The sequence below is a fragment of the Orbicella faveolata genome, unplaced genomic scaffold, assembly GCF_042242905.1.
Source record: "Orbicella faveolata isolate gen_17 unplaced genomic scaffold, um_ofav_v1 contig_47, whole genome shotgun sequence".
In the NCBI taxonomy this organism is placed as follows: Eukaryota; Metazoa; Cnidaria; class Anthozoa; order Scleractinia; family Merulinidae; genus Orbicella; species Orbicella faveolata.
In genome coordinates, this window is record NW_028301577.1 from 9422295 (window position 1) to 9447500 (window position 25206).

Consider the following 25206-nt stretch of genomic DNA (forward strand, 5'->3'; position numbering starts at 1 on the left):
GTACATAGATCGTCGATAAAATGGAAGATATTTCACAATTTTAAAATCTTGCCACTTTCCGAATTTATAACAAAAGTTTTTATTGTTTCTATTGTTTAAATTATTTCCCATTTCCTTGGTAAACAGAAGCCCTTCATAGCCTTGGTAAGCAAATTCCTCTATAGCCTTGGACCCAAATAAGAATTTTAATACAGTATATAGATATTCACTGTCACGAAAAAAGCTACCCTACGCCTTTTTGCAGGCGCAAACGGGAAAGAAATTAAGAGATTTAAAGCCACATCAGCCTTAGCTGGTTTCCATGCGGGTCCTCTATCCTGGTGGAATTGGAATTTGGAGATGTTGGTTTATGTTGAGGGAGGAAAACCGGAGAACCCGGAGAAAAACTCGGAACAAGGCGAGAACCAAGAACAAACTCAACCCACATATGGCACCGGGCCGGAATCGGACCCGGGCCACACTGGTGGGAGGCGAGCGCTCTCACCACTCCGCCATCCCTGCTCTCCCCAAAAAGGGGTAGGGGAAGCGAAAAACACGAGGAAGAATGTATGAAAGTTAACGAATGACTGGTAAACTAACCTATTCTGCACTTGGGCCTCTTTAGGATGACACAAGCTGAACAGCTCAAAACTGCACCACGTTGTCAGAGTTGCGCTAGGCTGCAATACTGTGACTATACTTTGCATATGTCTGCAGAAAAAGGAGGGTCTGGCGATTTCATTACATACGTATGACCCAAGTATACATGGAGAAGACAAACGACGTGAGAGTTTCATTTTTACAAGCACGTTCCATATTTCATTGAAAATTATTGACTACAGGGTTTTTAAATTAAAAGACATTATCATGATTTGAAAAGGATTCTATGGTAACGTAGACAAACGGGCGAAGTTTTTGCTTTCGTTTAACCTGTACTGTATATGTGAATAGAAAACTTCTGTTCACACTATCTCAGTAACAAGACGTCTTTAGGAAAATTCTTAAGGGAAATATTCGCTCAAATCCTAAAGCCAAAAATCCCTCCTTATTAAAAAGATTCTAAAAGATGAGTTTCCCAGAGAAGGAGAATCAAAAGAAGGTCTCGCTCGACGGACTAAGCAAAAGAGGGGCTATTCGCAGTCTGCTAGGCAAAGAACCCTTAAGTCTACGTGAAAGACCACAGTCGAACCTCCGGTTGCCACCACCGCTCGTAAGCGACCACCTCTCCTCAGCAAACAGTTTTCCAAAATACCAAAAGTTTTCCACGCTCATCACTATGTTTGGAACCTCTTGTAGGCGACTTCCTCTCGTAAGCGACCACGGCCACTTTTAGAGCTAAAAGTGATAGAAAATGGAGCAGAAATTCGGCAGAAATTGGATAATAAGGTGTTGTAATACAGTTCAACCGCTATTAAGCGGCCACCTATTAAACGGCCACCCTTACTAGGCGACCAGTAATCAAAGTCCCGATGAAGGCTTTTCTATTGTTTTTATCTCTATTTAGACGCCAACCCCTTTTAAGCGGCCACTATCCATTTCCCCGAGGGTGGCCGTTTAATAGGGGTTGAACTGCATTATCGCAGTCCTTGGTAGTAAAAAAGACGGAAATTTCTCATTGGGAAGTACCGCATTTTTTTCGAAATTGACCTTTTCATGATGAATAAATCATTTAAAAATTTAAAAAAAAAAATGCACATCTACTGTACTCTACTAGTGTTAAAAGAGACGACCTTTTAAAAATGTCTTATAATTACAGAAAATTAGAACGTATTTACTGCTCCGTCAAGAACAGTGAACAGTTAACATGCAAATCACCAGCAATATAATAGGGCTGTCAAATTTAAACTTAGCAATCCAATCCTTATTAGTTGATGTTCAGTCCTCCTAACGTTTTTTCGGGGTCAAGTTCCCTGCAGGAATTTTTTTTTTTTGGCGGGCGGGGGGGGGGGGGGGGGGGGGTCGGAGATATTCTACTGTCATAATCTGAATCTTGACACTCGCCACAATCAGATTGCCTGGAATAAGCTTCAAACAAATAATTTTTATCTTTCACACAGTCGTTTTTCTTTACTGTCAAAATTCTACTCCGAAGGAAACATAACCAAGTATCAGACACATTTAAGTGCTGTTACCTAACTGATGGGACTGCATTGCATATTTTGTGTTTGATTTTTTGGGAAATATCTTCAATAATATCTTCCCCTTGTAATAAAATTCATTTTTGGCATGCAGTGAAGCAAGGTTTTAGCTAGGAATCTCGGAGTGGCCGTCCAGAAACAAATATGGGGCCAAACGGCTTATTCCCCTAGAGGAATAAGAAAATTTTGCGAAATTGAAGCTTTTTTCAACGGTTGCGTTTTCCACGATTCTCAGCCGATAAATTTAATGTATCGATTGGACTTGAATGGTAATGCATCGAATACTTTGTCAAAAACTTAAAATAGATTGAAACAGCCTGTGCTAAATGCATCGGTTGTGTTAACACCTCAATGTTTCTCTTTGATTACGACATTTGTTCAACGTTGATCTTAGCGGCCATCTTAAGTGTAACGGTTCGCCAAGGGTGTGCACATCTGTGTCCACAATCGTCATTTATACATGTCAGATGTGAAATCACTTGCCGAGGCTTTCAAAACACGGGTTTTGCTTGCTTAAGTGCACACGAATCAAGCAGGATGGCTGTTTATCCATAAAGCTTTTTCTCCAAGGGTCTTTGGTTACCAGTGTCCATATGAGGTTGCTGCTCACAAAATGTGTCAGCCTTGGAAGAGGAAAATGAACGTTTTCCTAATTGAATAGAAAACCAGGACCAAGAAATTAAAACTTCAGTATAAAGTGGCTGCCAAGGTGTGCTTCAGACGTGTACAGTTTGTGAGCCCGACAGTGCAATTCTTTCTGCAGGATTTTTTTTCCCTTCACTTAATTCTTCTTCGCGCGAATTTGTTTTTTCAGTCACCCTCCCTTGCATGAATTTTTTTTGTTTTGTTTTTTTCCCCACCCGCCAATCACTTTTTTAATGGTCCGTCCCTTAAAGGTTTGCTTTATGGAAACTCTTCAAATATTCCTGAAGACTCCATGGCGGCAAGTTAAACCGCAAATTAATTAGATTAGACTTTGAGGCGGCGCAGTGGTTCTTTACAGATTCCAAAACTGACTTTTTCTCACCAAAAAGGCTCTCAGGCGTTGAGAAGTATAATGGGACGAGGAAACTCAGTTCCTCAAGTCTACAGATTTCACGGCGTTTTGTAAAGGTTATACAGTTTTTTATGCGTCTGGTTGTTTCAAGTCTTCAATAAGGTAACGCTGTTTACCTTCAATAATATCTTTTCGTTTAAATAGGTTTTGATATCGATATAATTTGAAAAAACTACGATCATTGTTGGCAACAGAGCGAGACCATACTATCGCGTGACGATGTTATAATTTAATTAGTTCTTGTCATAAAATGAGTCAGAAAAATTATCCAGAATCAACACCAATCTGCCGTTTACCGTTAGCTACTATTGCAGACTGCATGATGTTTAGCTGCCTTGCTTGTAACAGCTCCATGTAGTTCTAATAAACAAAGCCACTTATCGACTGGCTAAAATCAAACCTTGATAAAAGTACGCTTGATATCACATATCCTAAGGTGAAATAAATTCTAAATTTGTGTTTTCCCCTGTTCATCGTTGCCAAACTAACTTGTTGGATTAACCATATTATAACTGTTAAGAAGAGTGCTCTGAGTGCTGCTACATCCAGAGGCTTTTAATTCACAAAAAATAACTCTTGCCCGCCTTGCGTGCCTATGGCTCATACAGTGTCAATATAACACCTAAACAAAGCACATTATCTTAACCATTATTATGCCCAAAACAAAAGATGAGCCCAGAAATCAGTAGAAGTTTCGAAACGATAATCGGAGCCCCTCATTAACAAAACGGGTTGGTCAAAGAAAATATTGAAGCGGCGTAATAAGACACTCATTCATACTTGTAAGACTCAAGAAAATCTTTTCTGATTTGGAATAAGATATTTCTTTTCACTCAGATCTTTAACCTGTATCGTTACTCTGAGAATACACAGTATTATTTTTACTTCTGTACAGTGTACCTCCAAGTAAGGAGATGTCTTTGAAGATCTTCTTCATCAGGTGAATACGGATAACCTGAATCAGTGTGATCCAGGCAACCAAATCTGCGACAATCAATGACCAAACAATTTCTTGAAGCCAGTCTGATGGTCTCTGAAAATCCTACTAGATTGTTTTGAATTGAATTCAAACATTTAAAAATATCATAAAAGATTCGTCTTGTGTCAGTATCTTGCATTCAAGAAAATCATCAGCAAATTGTTGTCTACTCCGCTGCAATTTCTTATCGCAAATTACTTTAGGGCATGTCAAATCATAATGGTTGTCGCAGTTTTTCTCGCAACGAAATCAGATCCGTAGGAAAGGCTACTTTATTTTATAGGAAATTGAAACAAGGACTGAATCACGTATTGTAAATCGCATTTGTGCGATCACAACAAATATACAAGGCATTACTACTGAATTAGCATTCAGGAATCGAATGTTCAGTGATGTTATTCACATAATATTGTAGAATATTGCAATTGCAACTGCTAAACTACCAAATGATAACAAAATTACAAGCAATTGTAGAGTTAATATATGAAGAAACAATCAATTCTATACTACATAAGAACACTATTTACATCAGCAGGCTTTTTATCGGCCTGTCTCATATCAGATTGAGACTGCCTCACATGTTGAAAAGTTCAAAAGATAACTGTTCAAAGTCAAGAGATTATCTCTTGTCAAAGTCCATTATAGTTCCCTAGGTGCTACAAATTTAGGTTGAATTGCAAGCTTCTGAATAAACAAATTTATTGAACCTGGGTGATATATTTTAAAATAGAGTGCTTTCATCCTGTGTTTGACTACTCAGATCGAATAGGTCAATTAAATTAACCATTTATTTCAAAGTAAAAAGTAACCCTGGAAATTGTCCTCGTTCAACTTTCGTTCCATTGGTACTGTCCAAACTGTTTTTAAAATAAAATCTAACCCCCGAACACACCACAGTACGTTCACCATTTTGACCAAAACAAGAGTTGGCGTCGCCAGAAATGTAGGCTTCCAAACGATGTCTGACGTCTTTCTTTATGTCAACTGGACTGTCGAAGAAAACATTAAAACCATAGTAAGAAACTATATCTGACTCGATACACGCAGAGGAAAATGTTCCTGTTTGGGAACAAAGATCACGATACTCAGTACCAAACAAACGCTCTATCTGAATAGCTACAGTATATTCACAATTTTTGCTTCCGCAGAGTGTTACTCCAAGCAAGGAAATGTCTTTGTTGACCTCAAAACGAAGAGCGTCTTTTTAACCAGGTGAATAATGATAACCTGAGTCAGTGTGATCCACGGAACCAAATCTGCAACATCGTTCAAACAATTCCTTCAAACCGTTTCGTTTAGTCTCTGGAAATCCTACTGGAGTGTCTGGAACTGAATTGAAATATTTGAACAGGTTAAAAGCTTCGTCTTGGGTCAGTATCTTGCAGTCAAGAACTACAGAAGCAAATTCATGCTGAGTCATCACTGGAAAACGTATTCCTTTAACAATACGTCCTCCAAGGATTCTTCTTCTTTCACTACCATCTGCCGATAAGCCTTGTTCTTCACATCTCTTTGTCGCCCACAAATTCACCGCTTTGAACAACTCTATCTCCGGAATATTCAAAGTGTCACGCTCCACTACTGCGTCAAGTAAGGATCTCTCAATTGTCGCAAATCCATCTGATTTCACAGCCTCTTCTGTTTCTTTATCGATCACTTCCCAGCATTGATCCACCAGGTTTTGCTCTTCAAAATTCTGAGCTTGTGGCAAGATGCTGAAAACATTCGATGCATCTAAGTTATCCTGCAGATATTCCGTACACTTATCAGCCAGTGAAGGTACCACGTATTTCTTCGCCAAATACAATACTCCCATCACATTACTTCCGCTCAAGTTCACTTCATCGCCGTACATGTAACGAAACAACTCAAACAGACTGTCGTACTCACAGTCAGGCAGTTGAATAGCGCCTCTAGTCTCCGCCAGCTCACCGTAAAACATGGCTTCGAACACAGGACTGCTAATCGACAACACAAACTTGTGAGCAGGAATCACTCGATTACTTTCACTTTCGGGCCCTCGAGCAACAAACTTCACATCGCTGAACAGTTCATTGTTGAATATGAACTTGCTTCTTTCTCTGATAGTCGGTCTTACTGTTTGCCAACTTTTCTTTGCGAGGATAGACATGGCTCTCTGGGTAAAAGATGGTGCGATTTTCAGCTCTCGATCTGTCCCGAAATACTAGACGTTAAAAAGCGTTGTTTCTGGAAGTCAATCAGTACAGCGGTAGTTGAAGAAATTTTGCATTTCATCTATCAACCTGTCACGCGTCACGCTAAAAGCTAGGGGCAAGAGGGAATGAGGCAAGCACGAACAAAAAAGACGGCAAACAATTTGGAAAAAGAAGAATTAACCCTGTTTTTTTTTAATTTATTTTCCCCTTTCTTCTTGCTGCTTCTCAACTGACCGAACGCCTGAAACAATCTTCCAAGCTTGGGTAGGCGAGGCCTCGAGGAGAAGGGGAAGTAACCGAGTTGAGATCGATTTTCCCTCGCGGTTTCTCGGCCGCCGAAGAAGCACACGCGTGCAACATCCAACCAGCTTCAAGCTAAGTAGGCTATGTACAGTCCTACTAACTTTAATGTTACTCGGAATAAAATAAGAAATAAAACTATGGACCTCACTCCGATCAATGATGATGAACAAGCGCTAAAACCGAAACACCTCATTTTCCCATAAACTGGATGAAGATGTAGCCTCAATTTTTAATTTAATATGACCGCTTTTGCAGTAACCTGTCCGCACCCGCTGGCTGCGCCCGATCTCGTCATGGGAACCCAGCATTTAGCAGATCTAATCAGCTTGCTCTATGAATAATTTTCAAGTAGTAATCAGAGATTGAATGAGTCGTTATACTTTCGGATGATTTTATTGTTTAATTTCTTTTTTTTTTTCTGTATGCTGACTGTATGACTGTATGTCATTTTATAATAGTTATACTTTTCAAATGCAGTCCAACCACTCGTACTCCTTACGGAAACCCCTCTATTACAGACTGGCAGAGCGCCCGTATATTCGTTATAAAAAAAATTACCCTTTCTGTACGTACACGGACACTACAACTCAGTCACTCTGAATGCCGTTAAACGTTTTTCAGTCTCACACGGATACAAGCAATTGCTTTGTGTCCTGTTATAAGCTATCATGACGTTCTCAATTAACTAGTAAGTGATCTAGTAATAGATCTAGGTATCCAGTGATTTAGAGTGATCTGTTAAGATGTAAGGAAAATGCAAAGGAAATTAAGGTAGCTCTTTATTGCTTAAGAAGGTGACGGAAGGGGGATGTGGGGCAAAAAATTGGCAGCATTCAACACAGACGATATTATATTATATGTTTCAACAAAAAGGTGTAATGAGGCTTACGTCTTTTGAATGGATCATCCAGTGTAAGTACTCTTAGTTATAAATTCTTGATGCCATGTTTCTGGACATAAACAAGGAGGTATACATACAGTCCATTTGAATGTTAGTGAAGTTAGGTAATTCTGAAGTTTTTACTCAAAATTACCAACAATTCTGATTGCTCACCGGTTTTCACTAGTTTTTGTGTGCACCTCAAAAAGGATATTGGGACTATCAAAACAAATAGTCGGTTAATTTTCAGGTCAGGAAAATACGTGCTTTTGAAACAAACGACATGAAAAACAGAAAACAACTCGTGTAGCTATAAAGTAAAAGGATGTCGTACAAATATTATTACGTAACATTAATATCACCACTGTTACATATATTATACAGAACAATTTCTCGCTATACATAGATAACAAACCATTTTCACATTAGCAAGTTACAACAAATCTGAACTCTCCCTTGGTAATAACATTGTTCATTAATGTTTCAGCCTGACTGAATCTAGGAAATGAGTGGCTCTTTGCTCTGGTCGACATTCACAATAACCAGCTACACTCTTTTTGTTCTATATAAGAACCTTTTCTATAAGAACGTTGAGGCTGAGATTAACCAAAATTTTAAGAACGTACTAAGAACATTCCTCGGGCCAAGAGCCGATTAAGAACGTTTTAATTTTGCTAATCCGTATATTAAATGAAAAGCATAAAATAAAGGTAGCAAAAAAATGTAAATTAACCCAAATACTTAAGAGCATGTTTTGTATAACATTATACAATGGTTTTCTTATTGCATGAAAAACATCTCAATTGGTAATAATCAGCAGTTCTTATAACTGTTCCAAAATAACTTCCGCACCATCAAAGTCATCAGGTGATATAAAGTCTTAAGTGTCATCAAGGTAGTTGACCTTAAATTCTCTCAGCTTTGATTTATTGAAATAGTGAATGCCAAGTAAATTTAAGAACATCTTAAGAACGTTTTCAGCCTCAAATCATAAAAAAAAAATATAAGAACGTTATTCAACCTCAGCACCGACATTAGACGTTCTTATATAAAAAAAAAGCAAACAAAAACGAGCGTACTCACTGATAAACGGACCGTTCAAATAAACTCCACGCAGAAATTTGACCTGAACCGGTTATTAAGCGTTTCTGTGGTTGATAAATTAAAAGAACACTTGCATTTATTTTACGGTGAAAAGAAACTCAGAAAATTGTCCTCGTTCAACGTTTGTTCCATTGGTACTATAACTACTTGATCTAAATTTAAATCTAACGCCTGAACAAAGCACATTATCTTGACCATTTTGACCAAAACAAGAATTGGACCCAGAGATAGAAGCCTCGACACGGTACTCGACAGCCTTTTTTAAAGAAACGGGTTGGTCAAAGAAAATATTAAAGCCGTAGTAAGAAACTGATTTGTACTTCATCAACGCAGAGGAAAACTTCCCTGGTTTGGATTGAAGACATTTTTCATAGTCCAGCCTTGTTATCTTTATAGTCACAGAATAGGTATTGTGTTTGCTTCCGAATAGTGTTACTCCAAGTAAGGAGATGTCTTTGTCGACCTTAAAAATGAGACAGTCTTGTTTATCAGGTGAATAAGGATAACCTGAGCCAGTGTGAGCCACGGAACCAAATCTGTGACAACGCTCAAACAATTCCTTGAAACCAGTTCTTTTGGTCTCTGGAAATCCTACTGGAGTGTCTGGGACTGAATTGAAATATTTGAACAGTTTGAGAGCCTCGTCTGGAGTCAGTATCTGAGAGTCAAGAACTACAGAAGCAAATTCGTGTTCGGTCATCACTGGAAAACGTATTCCTTTCACAATCCGTTCTCCAAGAATTCTTCTTTTTACACTTCCATTTGTTGATGAGCCTTGTTTTTCACATCTCTTTGTCGCCCACAAATTCACCGCTTTGAACAACTCTATCTCTTCAATATTCAAAGTGTCACGCTCTATCACTACTTCAAGTAAGGATCTCTCAATTGTCGCAAGGCCTTCTGATTTCACAGCCTCTTCTGTTTCTTTATCGATCACTTCCCAGCATTGATCCACCAGGTTTTGCTCTTCAAATTTCTGAGCTTTTGGCAAGATGCTAAAAACATTCGAAGCATCTAAGTTATCCTGCAGATATTCCGCACATTTATCAGCCAGTGAGGGCACCATGTATTTCTGTGACATGTTGCGTGACATATCGTTACATCGTTACGTCATTTAGTTCCCGTATGTTAGATGGCGTCAGTTCCATGTGGACTTCACTTGAAATAAAGCCTGTGCTTGTGTTTTCTTGCCGGACTTCTGTTGTCCCGTCTTTCTTGAGTTAGCTGATTGATACATGGTGGCAGCGGTTGAGAATCTGCTCAGAACCGCTGCAAGTCATGCCTGCAACCGGAGTTGAAGCTGACGCCGTTTCTGCACCAACCTTGAGCGCTGCTCAACCGAATCGCCCGCCATTACCACATGTAAAACCTCCTGCTCCACTCAACCTTGCGGACTGTTCGCCGAAAAAGTGGAAATTATGGAAACAAACCTGGATTAACTACGCGGTTGTAGCGAAGATTACCAGCCAAGATGCTCAATATCAAAAAGCCCTTTTTCTCTGTACCATCGGTCAAGGTGCATTGGAGATCTTCAACGCCTTTCGGTACAACACCGGCGAAGACCCCGAGAAGGTCGACACCATAATAGCCAAGTTTGACGAGTACTTCACGGGTGAAGTCAACGAGACGTATGAACGCTTCAAGTTCAACCAAAGAAATCAAGAAGTCGGCGAGAGCTTCGATGCATACCTGATCGCACTACGAAACATGGCTGAAACATGTAACTTTTGCACTTGCCCTCGAATGACTGATTCTCTTCTTCGAGACCGTATTGTCCTCGGCATCAGAAATGGTGATGCCAGAAAAAGGCTCCTTCAAGAACGAAAGCTGGATTTAACGAGATGTATTGATATTTGCCGCACATCTGAAAGTGCCACAACTCAACTGCAGGCAATTGGTGCGAGTGAAAAAGTTGAGGAAGTCCACTGGGTAAACCAATCACGTAGAGCGAATGGCAAACGGAGTGACCCCCCTGAACCATCATCTGACAGGAAAACCACGCAGTCACGAAAGCTCAAGTGCAAATTCTGCTTGCAGACTCATGTTCTGAAAAAAGAATTGTGTCCTGCATGGGGTAAACGGTGCAATGCATGCGGGAAAATGAATCACTGGAAGGGCTCTGTGGTCTGTGAGACGAAAGGAAAGGTGCACCTAGTGAATCAGGCCTGTGACTCCTCTGACTCCGACTCGGATGTGGCCTCTGTAAAGACCCTTAATGCTTTTGTCAATGGTGTTGCATCTAGGAAGGATAAGCCAATCTATTGTGAAATGAACATTAACTCCAGCCCAGTCAAACTGCAAATAGACTGTGGAGCTACTGTCAGCATCATTCCCAGAAATTGCATAGGCAACAGTGAAATTCAGCCATCCAACATTTCCCTCGAAATGTGGAACAAAGCACAAATGAAAGCACTTGGTACCTGTAAACTCCTCCTAGAGAACCCCAAAACCTCCAAGAAGTACATGGTGAAGTTTGTTGTTGTTGAAGCTGAACTAACCCCACTGCTGAGTCGCAAGGCAGCTGAGAAGATGAAGCTGATCACAGTCAACTATGATAAGTTTGAAAGTGTTAATGGAGTAGTTGAAGGCCAGCAAGACGTCTTAAAAGCTTTTCCTGATGTATTCAATGGCGACATTGGCACCTTATCTGGCTCTGTACGTCTGACCATCAAGCCCGATGCAGAGCCGGTACTTCGTCCACCGAAAAGGCTGCCTGTTGAGCTGCGAGACCAGGTTAAGCGGGAGCTTGACAGACTGGTCGGGGTAGGAGTTCTCGCTCCCGTAGATGAACCCACCGACTGGGTAAATCAGATGGCAATTGCAACCAAAAAGGATGGAAGTCTTCGGATCTGCATAGATCCACGATCCCTTAACCTCGCGTTAAAGCGGGAACACTACCAGCTTCCTGTACTGGATGACATCCTCCCTGACCTTGCAAAGGCGAAAGTTTTCAGCAAAGTTGATCTGAGTCATGGTTATTGGCACTGTACCTTGGAAGAAGAGTCCAGTCTGCTTACCACTTTCTCTACCCCATTCGGGAGGTACAGGTGGAGACGTCTTCCCTTTGGACTCTCTGTTAGCTCTGAGATCTTCCAAAAACGACTCCATCAAGCCCTGGAAGGACTGGTGGGTGTTGCCTGTATAGCTGATGACATATTGATCTATGGTGTTGGAGACACCATTGAGGATGCCACGCAGGACCATGACAGAAACCTCACATCACTCCTCCAGCGCTGCGAAGAGAAATCCATCCGCCTCAACAAGGAGAAAGTGACCCTGAGAGTGAAACAACTGGATTTCATGGGGCACCAACTCACTACAGAGGGTCTGAAACCAGATCCAAGTAAGGTAGAAGCTATCCTAAAGCTGCAAACACCAAAGACCAAGGAGGACATTGAAAGACTTAACGGAACTGTTAATTATCTTGCAAAATTCCTTCCAAAGCTTTCCCAAGTAATGGAACCACTCAGAAGACTTACACAAAAGGGAGTCGAATGGTACTGGGGCGATGCTGAAGACAAAGCTTTCAATGAAGTGAAGCAACTAGTCACCCAAGCTCCAATCCTTGCCTACTACAGTCCTGACAAAGAGCTTGTTATACAGTGTGATGCCAGCAGCCTGGGAATTGGTGCCGCACTTATGCAAGAAGGTCGACCACTGGCATACGCTAGCAGAGCACTTACAGATCCTGAGACCCGTTATGCCACCATAGAAAAGGAGATGCTTGCTATTGTCTTTGCACTGGAGAAGTGGCACCACTTTGCCTTTGGTCGCCGGGTAGTTGTCAGATCGGACCACAAGCCACTTGAAGCCATCACCAAAAAACCGCTTGACAGGGCACCGAAACGTCTACAAGGCATGTTGCTCAGAAGTCTGGCCTATGACATAGAAGTGCAGTATTCTCCGGGTCACACATAGCACTTGGCAGACATGATGAGCCGATCATACCTACCAGCTGATGGCCAAGAAACCTGCAATGAATTTGAAGTTGTCAATGCCGTCCAATTCCTGCCCATTGGACAAGGGAAGTTACAGAAGTTTCGAGTGGAGACTGAACAAGACGACACCTTACAAGCCCTGAAGAGCACCATACTGAAAGGCTGGCCTGAGGACAAGTCCAACGTTCCTTCCCAACTGGTCCCCTACTACAGCATGAGAGATGAGCTTAGCATTTATGATGGGCTCGTTTTCAAAGGTGAGCGCCTTGTTGTACCCCAGGGACTTAGGGCCGAAGTAAAGAGAGACATACATGCATCCCATGCTGGTGTTGAAGGCTGTCTCAGGAGGGCACGGGAAAGTGTGTATTGGCCTGGCATGAACTCTGAACTCAGACACTGGATTTCAACCTGCGAGCCCTGTAGGCTGTTTGAAATCTCGCATGGCAAAGAGACCCTCATGTCCCATGAAGTGCCACAGAGGCCGTGGGAGAAAGTAGCTGTTGATCTATTCTCCCTGAACCAGACAGACTACCTGGTGACGGTGGATTACTATAGTGGCTATTGGGAACTGGACAAGCTGCACCGTGTAGATGCTGAGACTGTGGTGAAGAAACTCAAGGCTCATTTTGCCAGACATGGCAGTCCATGTCAGCTCGTAAGTGACAATGGTGCTCAATTTATAGCTGCAGAATTCAAGAGAATGACAAAGACCTGGGACATTGAGCATAGTGTTACATCCCCCTACAACAGCAAAGCCAATGGCAAGGTAGAGGCAGCTGTCAAATCTGCCAAACGACTGCTTCGCAAGACTGCCAAAGCTGGAGACGATTTCTACTTGGGGCTCCTTGCTGAACGCAACACCCCATCACAAGGCATTGGAAGCAGTCCAGTCCAGAAGCTCATGAATAGAAGAACAAGAACTCTACTGCCTACAACTAGCACCCTGTTGGAGCCAAGGACACTCAACTCGGCTCACGAGAGAGAGAAATTGAAGGAAGTCCAGCAAAGGCAAGCCCGGTATTACAACACCAACGCCCGAGATCTACCCCCTCTGAGCGAGGGTGACACTGTGCGAATGAAGCCGTTTGTACTGGGAAAAAAGGAGTGGAAGAAGGGAGTTGTCGTGGAAAGGCTCGATGAGAGGTCATATGAAGTGGAGACAGGAGATGGGACCTCTTACAGACGAAACAGAGTTCATCTGAAGAGAACCAATGAGCTGCCTCCTGAGGTTACTACTAATTTACCACCACAAGTCTCAAACACTCCTGACACAACCGGTGACTCAACTTGTCAAGGAGAGTCAAGCAGCACCCTGGATACCGGTACTTCCCTTGTTGAACTCAACCGAGAGATAGCTGAGTCGGACTGTGGTGTGATAACAAGGACCCGCTCAGGACGGATTGTAAAAAGACCATCCTATCTCGCAGATTACAATACTTGACTGTCATGCTTCTTGGCCTCAGTTACTGAACCTTGAGTACTGAACACTGAACCTAACTTTAGCATCGCATGTTTGATTAGTTTGTTGAACACTTGTTATGGCTCACTATTATTGAACATTGACATTTGAATACTAAAGAGACTTAATAGAACTTGCTGTGTGGCTACAAGGCCAGGCCCATGATCATTGGACTTTGAAGGGGTTATAGACATTGAACACTTGCCAATGAACATTTATTATGCTAGATTTGCATGGCTCATTATTTTCTTATTTTATTTTATTTCATATTTCATTTTTACTTGTTTTTCTATATTGGGGGAGATGTGACATGTTGCGTGACATATCGTTACATCGTTACGTCATTTAGTTCCCGTATGTTAGATGGCGTCAGTTCCATGTGGACTTCACTTGAAATAAAGCCTGTGCTTGTGTTTTCTTGCCGGACTTCTGTTGTCCCGTCTTTCTTGAGTTAGCTGATTGATACAATTTCTTCGCAGAATACAATACTCCCATCACATTACTTCTGCTCAAGATCACTTCATCGCTGTACATGTAACGAAACAACTCCAACAGACTGTCGTACTCACAGTCAGGCAGTTCAATAGAGTCTCCAGTCTCCGCCAGCTCACCGTAAAACATGGCTTCAAACACAGGACTGCTAATCGACAACACAAACTTGTGAGCAGGAATCACTTGTTTACTTTCACTTTCGCCATTGCGACCTCCTCGCACAACAAACTTGATATCGCTGAAGAGATCATTGTTGAACATGTGCTTGCTTCTTTCTCTGATAGTTGGCTTTGTTGTTTGCCAGTTTTTCTCGATCACAGACATGGCTATGTGGTTAAATTCAGCGAGATTTTCAGCTGTCTGGAAGGCGTTGTTTGTGAGAAACTCAGGAAGCTGAATAAATTGAACTGATTAGTCAGTCAGCGGTGGTCGAACAAATTTGCATCTCATTTTACTAACGGGTCACGCTTCACGCTAGCCTGAGTTTGTACGAACTCGTTACATCTGAGGAATCAGTCGTATTTAATATCCCAACGAAGCTTAATATCCAGCTTAATATCCAGGCCCGTAGCAGGGGGAGGGGCAAGGAGGGCTCGAGCCCTCCCAGAAATTTTCAGACTTGACTTAAATTCTCCTACAAAAGTGGAACTTTGCCACTAAAATGGATAGTTGTCAATGGAATCAAAGTATTGTCGATCATAGTAAGATTATGTACGGTTGTTCTTCTGCGCAATTTGGAATTGCGTAAAGGAACAAAATCGTATTTTTGCTCTGCCAAAAACAACCAACAGCTTTAAAATATCTGCTTATTTTTCATCAAAATAGACAGAAGCAAAATGGATCGAAATGCACCAATGACAATCCCTGAACTTGACCTCTTGAACTTTATTGGTTTCCTAAGAGGTCCGCCAGTATAAAATATAGTACTGTGCTAGAGTGAAACTTAGGATTTTGCGCTTTTATATTGCTCAACAACGGGAGACTCTAGACAGAACCACCTCATGATGTTGCATGTTCACAAGGACAGAACAGATGCTCTGATCCTTGTGGACGTAGCTAATGACTTCATTGGGGAGAAAGAAAACCGAAAGCAATTGTTTGGCAAATTTTCCGAGAACGATATCCCAAACAAGTTCTCTATTTCGTCAAAGTGAACACAAACGGAAAATTAGAGACAAGAACAAAAGGTATTGTAGACAAATGTAGTGATCTGAAATGTACCAAGAAATATGCTTTAATCGAGGGACCGAAGTAGGGTTGGAGTTAATGGGGGCCACTCGCTCAGCCCCTCCAGTCATTTTATGCTTGCTACGGGCCTGATATCACAAGCCGGAATCTATAGTACCTCCTTGAAAATGCTCAACCGACAAAGGGGCGTAGATCGTGAATAAAATGGAAGATATTTCACAATTTTAAAATCTCGCCTTTTTCCGAATTTATAAAAAAAAATTTTTTATTATTTCTAATGTTTAAATTATTTCCCATTTCCTTGGTAAGCAAAGCCCTTCATAGCCTTAGTAAGCAAAGCCCTCCATAGCCTTGGACCCAAATAAGAATTTTAATACAGTGTATAGATATTCAACGTCACGAAAAAAGCTACCCTACGCCTTTTTGCAGGCGCAAACGGGAAAGAAATTAAGAGATTTAAAGCCACATCAGCCTTAGCTGGTTTCCATGCGGGTCCTCTATCCTGGTGGAATTGGAATTTGGAGATGTTGGTTTATGTTGAGGGAGGAAAACCGGAGAACCCGGAGAAAAACTCGGAACAAGGCGAGAACCAACAACAAACTCAACCCACATATGGCACCGGGCCGGAATCGAACCCGGGCCACATTGATGGGAGGCGAGCGCTCCCACCACTCCGCCATCCCTGCTCTCCCCAAAAAGGGGTAGGGGAGGCGAAAAACACGAGGAAGAATGTATGACAGTTAACGAATGACTTGTAAACTAACCTATTCTGCACTTGGGCCTCTTTAGGATGACACAAGCTGAACAGCTCAAAACTGCACCACGTTGTCAGAGTTGCGCTAGGCTGCAATACTGTGACTATACTTTGCATACGTCTGCAGAAAAAGGAGGGTCTGGCAATTTCATTACATACGTATGACCCAAGTATACATGGAGAAGACAAACGACGTGAGAGTTTCATTTTTACAAGCACGTTCCATATTTCATTGAAAATTATTGACTAAAGGATTTTTAAATTAAAAGACATTATCATGATTTGAAAAGGATTCTATGGTAACGTAGACAAACGGGCGAAGCTTTTGCTTTCGTTTAACCTGTATTGTATATGTGAATAGAAAACTTCTATTCACACTATCTCAGTAACAAGACGTCTTTAGGAAAATTCGTAAGGGAAACATTCGCTCAAATCCTAAAGCCAAAAATCCCTCCTTATTAAAAAGATTCTAAAAGATGAGTTTCCCAGAGAAGGAGAATCAAAAGAAGGTCTCGCTCGACGGACTAAGCAAAAGAGGGGCTATTCGCAGTCTGCTAGGCAAAGAACCCTTAAGTCTACGTGAAAGACCACAGTCGAACCTCCGGTTGCCGCCACCGCTCGTAAACGACCACCTCTCCTCAGCAAACAGTTTTCCAAAATACCAAAAGTTTTCCACGCTCATCACTATGTTTGGAACCTCTTGTAGGCGACTTCCTCTCGTAAGCGACCACGGCCACTTTTAGAGCTAAAAGTGATAGAAAATGGAGCAGAAATTCGGCAGAAATTGGATAATAAGGTGTTGTAATACAGTTCAACCGCTATTAAGCGGCCACCTATTAAACGGCCACCCTTATTAGGCGACCAGTAATCAAGTCCCGATGAGGTCTTTTCTATTGTTTTTATCTCTATTTAGACGCCAACCCCTTTTAAGCGGCCACTATCCATTTCCCCGAGGGTGGCCGTTTAATAGGGGTTGAACTGTATTATCGCAGTCCTTGGTAGTAAAAAAGACGGAAATTTCTCATTGGGAAGTACCGCATTTTTTTTCGAAATTGACCTTTTCATGATGAATAAATCATTTAAAAATTTAAAGAAAAATGCACATCTACTGTACTCTACTAGTCTTAAAAGAGACGACCTTTTAAAAATGTCTTATAATTACAGAAAATTAGAACGTATTTACTGCTCCGTCAAGAACAGTGAACAGTTAACATGCAAATCACCAGCAATATAATAGGGCTGTCAAATTTAAACTTAGCAATCCAATTCTTATTAGTTGATGTTCAGTCCCCCTAACGTTTTTTCGGGGTCAAGTTCCCTGCAGGAATTTTTTTTTTTGGCGGGACGGGGGGGGGGGGGCGGGGGGGGGTCGGAGATATTCTACTGTCATGATCTGAATCTTGACACTCGCCACAATCAGATTGCCTGGAATAAGCTTCAAACAAATAATTTTTATCTTTCACACAGTCGTTTTTCTTTACTGTGAAAATTCTACTCCGAGGGAAACATAACTAAGTATCAGACACATTTAAGTGCTGTTACCTAACTGATGGGACTGCATTGCATATTTTGTGTTTGATTTTTTGGGAAATATCTTCAATAATATCTTCCCCTTGTAATAAAATTCATTTTTGGCATGCAGTGAAGCAAGGTTTTAGCTAGGAATCTCGGAGTGGCCGTCCAGAAACAAATATGGGGCTAAACGGCTTATTCCCCTAGAGGAATAAGAAAATTTTGCGAAATTGAAGCTTTTTTCAACGGTTGCGTTTTCCACGATTCTCAGCCGATAAATTTAATGAATCGATTGGACTTGGATGATAATGCATCGAATACTTTGTCAAAAACTTAAAATAGATTGAAACAGCCTGTGCTAACTGCATCAGTTGTGTTAACACCTCAATGTTTCTCTTTGATTACGACATTTGTTTAACGTTGATCTTAGCGGCCATCTTAGGGGAAGCTCAGTGTTACGGTTCACCAAGGGTGTGCACATCTGTGTCCACAATCATCATTTATACATGTCAGTTGTGAAATCACTTCAATACGCCGAGGCTTTCAAAACACGGTATGTGCTTGCTTAAGTGCTTAAGCTTTTTCTCCAAGAGTCTTTGGCTACCAGCGTCCATATGAGGTTGCTGCTCACAAAATGTGTCAGCCTTGGAAGGGGAAAATGAACGTTTTTCTAATTGAATGGAAAACTAGCACCAAGAAATTAAAACTACAGTATAAAGTGGCTGCCAAGGTGCCCTTCAGGCGAGTACAGTTTGTGAGCCCGACAGTGCAATTCTTTCTGCAGGTTTTTTTTTCCTTCACTTAATTCTTCTCTGCGCGAATTTTTTTTTTCAGTCACCCTCCCTTGCAGGAATTTTTTTGTTTTGTTTTTTTCCCCATCCGCCAGTCACTATTTTAATGGTCCGTCCCTTAAAGGTTTGCTTTATGGAAACTCTTCAAATATTCCTGAAGACTCCATGGCGGCAAGTTAAACTGCAAATTAATTAGATTAGACTTTGAGGCGACGCAGTTGTTCTTTACAGATTCCAAAACTAACTTTTTCTCACCAAAAAGGCTCTAAGGCGTCGAGAAGTGTAATGGGACGAGGAAACTCAGTTCCTCAAGTCTACAGATTTCACGGCGTCTCGTAAAGGTTATACAGTTTTTTCTGCGTCTGGTTGTTTCAAGTCTTCAATTAGGTAACGCTGTTTACCTTCAGTAACATCTTTTCGTTTAAATAGGTTTTGATATCGATATAATTTGAAGTGGTTTCGTGGAATATCAAAACCGAAAAAACTACGATCATTGTTGGCAACGGAGCGAAACCATACTATCGCGTGACGATGTTATAACTCAATTGGTTCTTGTCATAAAGTGAGTCAGAAAAATTATCCAGAATCAACACCAATCTGCCGTTTACCGTTAGCTACTATTGCAGACTGCATGTTTAGCTGTCTCGCTGGTAACAGCTCCATGTAGGTCTAATAAACAAAGCCACTTATCGACAGCAGAAATCAAACCTTGATAAAAGTACGCTTGATATCACATATCCTAAGGTGAAATAAATTGTAAATTTGTGTTTTTCCCTCTACATCGTTGCCAAAGAAACTTGTTGGATTAAACTTATCATAACTGTTAAGAAGAGTGCTCTGAGTGCTGCTACATCCAGGGGCTTTTAATTCACAAAAAATAACTCTTGCCCGCTTGCGTGCCTATGGCTCATACAATGTCAATATAACACCTAAACAAAGCACATTATCTTAACCATTATTATGCCCAAAACAAAAGATGGGCCCAGAAATCAGTAGAAGCTTCGAAACGATAATCGGAGCCCCTCATTAAGAAAACGGGTTAGTAAAAGAAAATTTTGAAGCGGCGTAATAAGACACTCATTCATACTTCTAAGACTCAGGAAAATCTTCTTGATTTGGAATAAGATATTTCTTTTCACTCAGATCTTTTACCTGTATCGTTACACAGTATTATTTTTGCTTCTGTACAGTGTAACTCCAAGTAAAGAGATGTCTTTGAAGATCTTTTTTATCAAGTCTGATGGCCTCTGAAAATCCTACTGGATTGTTTTGAATTGAATTCAGATACTTAAAACCATCGTAAAATATTCGTCTTGTGTCAGCATCTTGCAGTCAAGAACAACATCAGTAAATTCTTGTCACTGTCATTTCTTACCGCAAATCACTTTACGGTGTGTCAAATTATAATGGCTGTGTCGCAGTTTTTCTCGTAACGCACTCAGATTAGTAGGAAAAGTTACTTTATTTAGGAAATTGAAATAAGGAATCACGTATTGTACATCACCTTTGTGTGATTAAAGCAAATATACAAGGCATTACTACTGAATTAACAATCAGGAATCGAATGTTCAGTGATATTATGCACATAATATTGTAGAATTTTGAAATTGCAACTGCTAAACTACAAAATAACAAAATTACAAGCAATTGTAAAGTTAATATATGAAGAAACAATCAATTCTATACTATATAAGAACCCTATTTACATCGGCAGGCTCTTTAACGGCCTATCTCGTATCAGATTGAGACTGCCTCACATGTTGAAAAGATCATAACTGTTCAAAGTCAAGAGATTTTCTCGTCCAAGTCCATTATAGTTTCCAAGGTGCTACAAAATTAGGCTGAATGGAAATCTCCTGAATACACAAATTTATTGAACCTGGGTGATATATTTCAAAACTGAGAGCTTTCATCCTCAGTGTATTTGACTGTATTTGAAAAAGTCAATTAATTAACCATTTCTTTTACAGTAAAAAGAAACCCCGGAAATTGTCCTTGTTCAACTTTCGTTCCATTGTTGCTCTCAGAACTGTTTCGAAAATCAAATCTAACTCCTGAACAAACAACAGAATGTTGACCGTTTTGACCAAAACAGGAGTTGGTGCCCTCAGAAATAAAGGCTTCCACACGGTATCTGACACTCCTCTTTATGTCAACTGGAATGTCGAAGAAAACATTGAAACCGTAGTAAGAAACTTGTTCTGACCTGATACACATTGAAGAAAATTTTCCTGATTTCTCAGAAAGGATGTTATCCTTATATAAATTTCTTACCCTGATATTGACAGAGTAATTACAATCTTTACTTCCACAAAGTGTCACTCCAAGTAAGGAGATGTCTTTGTCGACCCCAAAACGAAGATAGTCTTTTTTACCAGGTGAATAAGGATAACCTGAGCTAGTGGGAACCGCGGAACCAAATCTGTAACAACGCTCAAACAATTCCTTGAAACCAGTACGTTTGGTCTCTGGAAATCCTGCTGGAGTGTTTCGAATTGAATTCAAATGTTTCACTATCGTAATCTGAGATTCATCTTGTGTCAGTATCTTGCAGTCAAGAACAACATCAGCAAATTCATGTTGGGTCATTACTGGAAAACGTATTTCTTTCACAATCCCAGAGATCAGTAGAAGCTTCGAAACGATAATCGGAGCCCTTCATTAAGAAAACGGGTTGGTAAAAGAAAATATTGAAGCGGCGTACTAAGACACTCATTCATACTTCTAAGACTCAGGAAAATCTTTTCCGATTTGGAATCAAGATATTTCTTTTCACCCAGATCTTTTACCCGTATCGTTACACTGACAATACACGGTATTATTTTTGCTTCTGTACAGTGTAACTCCAAGTAAGGAGATATCTTTGAAGATCTTCTTCATCAGGTAAATACGGATAACCTGAATTAGTGTGATCCAGGGAACCAAATTTGCGACAGTCAATGATCAAACAATTTCTTGAAGCCAGTCTGATGGTCTCTAAAAATCCTACTGGATTGTTTTGAAGTGAATTCAGACACTTAAAACTATCGTTAAAGATTCGTCTTGTGTCAGTATTTTGCAGTCAAGAACATCATCAGCGAATTCTTATCACTGCCATTTCGTACTGCAAATCACTTAACGGTGTGTCAAATCATAATGGTTGTGTCGCAGTTTTTCTCGCAACGCGCTCAGATCTGTAGGAAAGGTTACTTTACTTAGGAAATTGAAACAAGGAATCACGTATTGTACATCGCATTTGTGTGATCAAAGCAAATATACAAGGCATTGCTACTGAAATACACCGACACTTAAATAAAGTGATTATTATTATTATTATTATTATTATTATTATTATTATAATTAGCATTCAGGAATAGAATATTGTAATTGCAACTGCTAAACTACAAAATAACAAAATTACAAGCAATTGTAAAATTAACATAGAAAGAAGCAATCCACTCTATTCTAGATAAGAACCCTATTTACATCGGCAGGCTTTTTAACACCCTTTCTCGCATTAATTGAGCTAATTGAGACTGCCTCACATGTCGAAAAGTTCACAAGAAGTCCATTATAGTTTCCTAGTTGCTTCATTTTTAGGCTGAATTGAAAGCGTCTGAACAAACAAATTTATTGAACCTAGTACTTTCATCCTGTATTTGACTGTATTTGAATAGGTCAAGTAATTAACCATTTATTTTACAATAAAAAGAAACCCTGGAAATTGTCCTACCCTGACTGTAGTTCCCTTGCTACTCACAGTACTGTCTTCAAAATCAAATCTAACCCCTGAACAAACCACAGAACATTGTCCATTTAGACCAAAACAAGAGTTGGCACGGCCAGAAATGGTAGCTTCTACACGGTAACTGACAGCTTTGTTTATGTCAACTGGACTGTCAAAGAAAACATCGAAACCATAGTAGGAAACTAGGTCTGACTCGATACGAACTGAAGAAAAATTACCCGTCTTGTTACAAATATTATTCCACATAAAGAGTTCAAAGTGATCTATTTGAATAGCTACAGAATAATCACAACTTTTGCTTCCGCAGAGTGTTAATCCAAGTAAGGAGATGTTTTTGTCAACTGTAAAAAGAAGACAGTCTTTTTTACCGGGTGAATAAGGATAACCTGAGCTAGTGTCGACCACGGATTCAAATCTGCAAAAACGCTCAAACAATTCCGTACCAGTTCATTTGGTCGTTGGAAATACCACTTGGGTGTCTGGAACTGAATTCAAAAATTTAACAACCTGGAAAGCTTCCTCTGGGCTCAGTATCATGCAATCTAGAACAACAGCAGCAAATTCATGTTGAGTCATCACTGGAAAACGTATTCCTTTCACAATCCGTTCTCCGAGAATTCGTCTTTTGTCACTTCCATCTGTCGATAAGCCTTGTTCTTCACATCTCTTTGTCGCCCACAAATTCACCGCTTTGAACAACTCTATCTCCTGAATGTTCAAAGTGTCCCGTTCGACAACTGCTTCAAGTAAGGATCTCTCAATTGTCGCAAATCCATCTGATTTCACAGCCTCTTCTGCTTCTTCATCGATCACTATCCGGCAGCGATCCACCAGGTTTTGCTCTTCAAAATTCTGTGCTTGTGGCAGGATACCAAAAACATTCGATGCATCTAAGTTATCCAGCAGATATTCCGCACATTTATCAGCCAGTGAAGGTACCATGTATTTCTTCGCTAAATACAACACTCCCATCACATTACTTCCGCTCAAGATCACTTCATCGCTGTACATGTAACGAAACAACTCCAACAGACTGTCGTAATCACAGTCAGGTAGTTCAATAGAGTCTGTAGTCTCCGCCAGCTCACCGTAAAACATGGTTTCAAACACAGGACCGCTAATCGACAACACAAACTTGTGAGCAGGAATCACTTGTTTACTTTCACTTTGGCCATTGCGCCCTCCTCGCACAACAAACTTGACATCGCTGAAGAGATCATTGTTGAACATATGCTTGCTTCTTTCTCTGATAGTTGGCTTTGTTGTTTGCCAGTTTTTCTCGATCACAGACATGGCTATGTGGTTAAATTCAGCGAGATTTTCAGCTGTCTGGAAGGCTTTGTTTGTGAGAAACTCAGGAAACTGAATAAATTGAACTGATTAGTCAGTCAGAGCTAGTCAGCGGTGGTCGAACAAATTTGCATCTCATTTTACTAGCGGGTGACGCAGGGGTGACGCTTCACGCTAGCCTGAGTTTGTACGAACTCGTTACATCTGAGGAATCAGTCGTATTTAATGTGAAGCCAGCTTATATTAATATCCCAACGAAGCTTAGTATCCGGCTTAGTCAGACCCAAGCCGGAATCTTTAGTACCTCCTTGAAAATGCACAGCCGAGAAAGGGGTGTGGATCGGAGATAAAATGGAAGATATTTCACAATTTTAAATTCTCGCCTCTTTCCGAATTATTAAAAAAAGTTTTTATTATTACTATTGTTTAAATTATTTTCCATTTCCTTGGTAAGCAAAGCCCTTCATAGCCTTGGTAAGCAAAGCCCTCCATAGCCTTGGATCCAAATAAGAATTTTAATACAGTGTACAGATATTCAACGTCACGAAAAAAGTTACCCTACGCCTTTTTGCAGGCGCAAACGGGAAAGAAATTAAGAGATTTAAAGCCACATCAGCCTTAGCTGGTTTCCATGCGGGTCCTCTATCCTGGTGGAATTGGAATTTGGAGATGTTGGTTTATGTTGAGGGAGGAAAACCGGAGAACGCGGAGAAAAACTCGGAACAAGGCGAGAACCAAGAACAAACTCAACCCACATATGGCACCGGGCCAGGGGCCCGTTTCTCGAAAGCCCCGGAAACTTTTCGGGCCCGGAAAGCCATAGCAAAATCTCTACCCATACTATTACAGAGCTATTTTATTTACACATTCTTGATATGAACAGAGGTTCCCTTCATACAAGAAGTTTCAGGCGTATACACTTCTCCGTTTCTAGATACAGATGAAGTAAAAATGGCTTTATGGACCCGAAAAGTTTCCGGGTCTTTCGAGAAACGGGCCCCAGAATCGAACCCGGGCCACATTGGTGGGAGATGAGCGCTCTCACCGCTCTCACCACTCTCAGCCTCTTTAGGATGACACAAGCTGAGCAGCTCAAAACTGTACAACGTTGTCAGTTCGCGCTATGCTGCAGTACAGTGACTACTTTGCATATGTCTGCAGAAAAAGGAAGGTGTGGCGATTTCATTACTTACGTATAACCCAAGTATACATGGAGAAGACAACCGACATGAGAGATTTTTAAAAGCACGTTCCACATTTCATTTAAAATTTAAAATTTTTAAATTAAGACATTATCATGATTAAAAAGGATTCTGTGATTGCGTATACAAACAGGCGATACTTTAGCTTTCGTTTAACCTGTACAATATGTGAATAAAAAAATTCTGTTCACACTATCTCAGTAACAAGAGGTCTTTGGAAAAATTCTTAAGGGAAA

General features: G+C 40.6%; 2 protein-coding genes and 1 pseudogene across 2 annotated transcripts; all 3 read right to left on the bottom strand.

Annotated features, from left to right (window-relative positions):
- Positions 1-4385: 4385 nt before the first annotated feature.
- Positions 4386-6358, bottom strand: LOC149097035 (BTB/POZ domain-containing protein 6 pseudogene; annotated as a pseudogene).
- Positions 6359-7831: 1473 nt separating this feature from the next.
- On the bottom strand, positions 7832-14988 carry LOC149097036 (BTB/POZ domain-containing protein 6-like). Its single transcript, XM_089279903.1, has 2 exons — positions 14488-14988; positions 7832-9691 (listed from the first exon to the last, which is right to left on the bottom strand). The coding sequence occupies exons 1-2, from the start codon at positions 14828-14830 to the stop codon at positions 8694-8696; spliced, it is 1341 nt and encodes a 446-aa protein (XP_089136029.1). The 5' UTR covers positions 14831-14988; the 3' UTR covers positions 7832-8693.
- A 5206-nt stretch (positions 14989-20194) lies between these two features.
- Positions 20195-23859, bottom strand: LOC149097037 (BTB/POZ domain-containing protein 6-like). The gene is made up of 2 exons (XM_089280281.1): positions 23045-23859; positions 20195-21330 (listed from the first exon to the last, which is right to left on the bottom strand). The coding sequence occupies exons 1-2, from the start codon at positions 23769-23771 to the stop codon at positions 20699-20701; spliced, it is 1359 nt and encodes a 452-aa protein (XP_089136407.1). The 5' UTR covers positions 23772-23859; the 3' UTR covers positions 20195-20698.
- Positions 23860-25206: the final 1347 nt, after the last annotated feature.

Coding starts and splice junctions, on each gene's coding strand:
- LOC149097036 (XM_089279903.1), bottom strand. CDS start 14,830: ATGTCTGTGATCGAGAAAAACTGGCAAACAACAAAGCCAACTATCAGA. Junction 9,692..14,487: donor GGGAGTATTGTATTCTGCGA/AGAAATTGTATC, acceptor GCAACATGTCAC/AGAAATACATGGTGCCCTCA.
- LOC149097037 (XM_089280281.1), bottom strand. CDS start 23,771: ATGTCTGTGATCGAGAAAAACTGGCAAACAACAAAGCCAACTATCAGA. Junction 21,331..23,044: donor TTTTCCAGTGATGACTCAAC/ATGAATTTGCTG, acceptor TAATGACCCAAC/ATGAATTTGCTGATGTTGTT.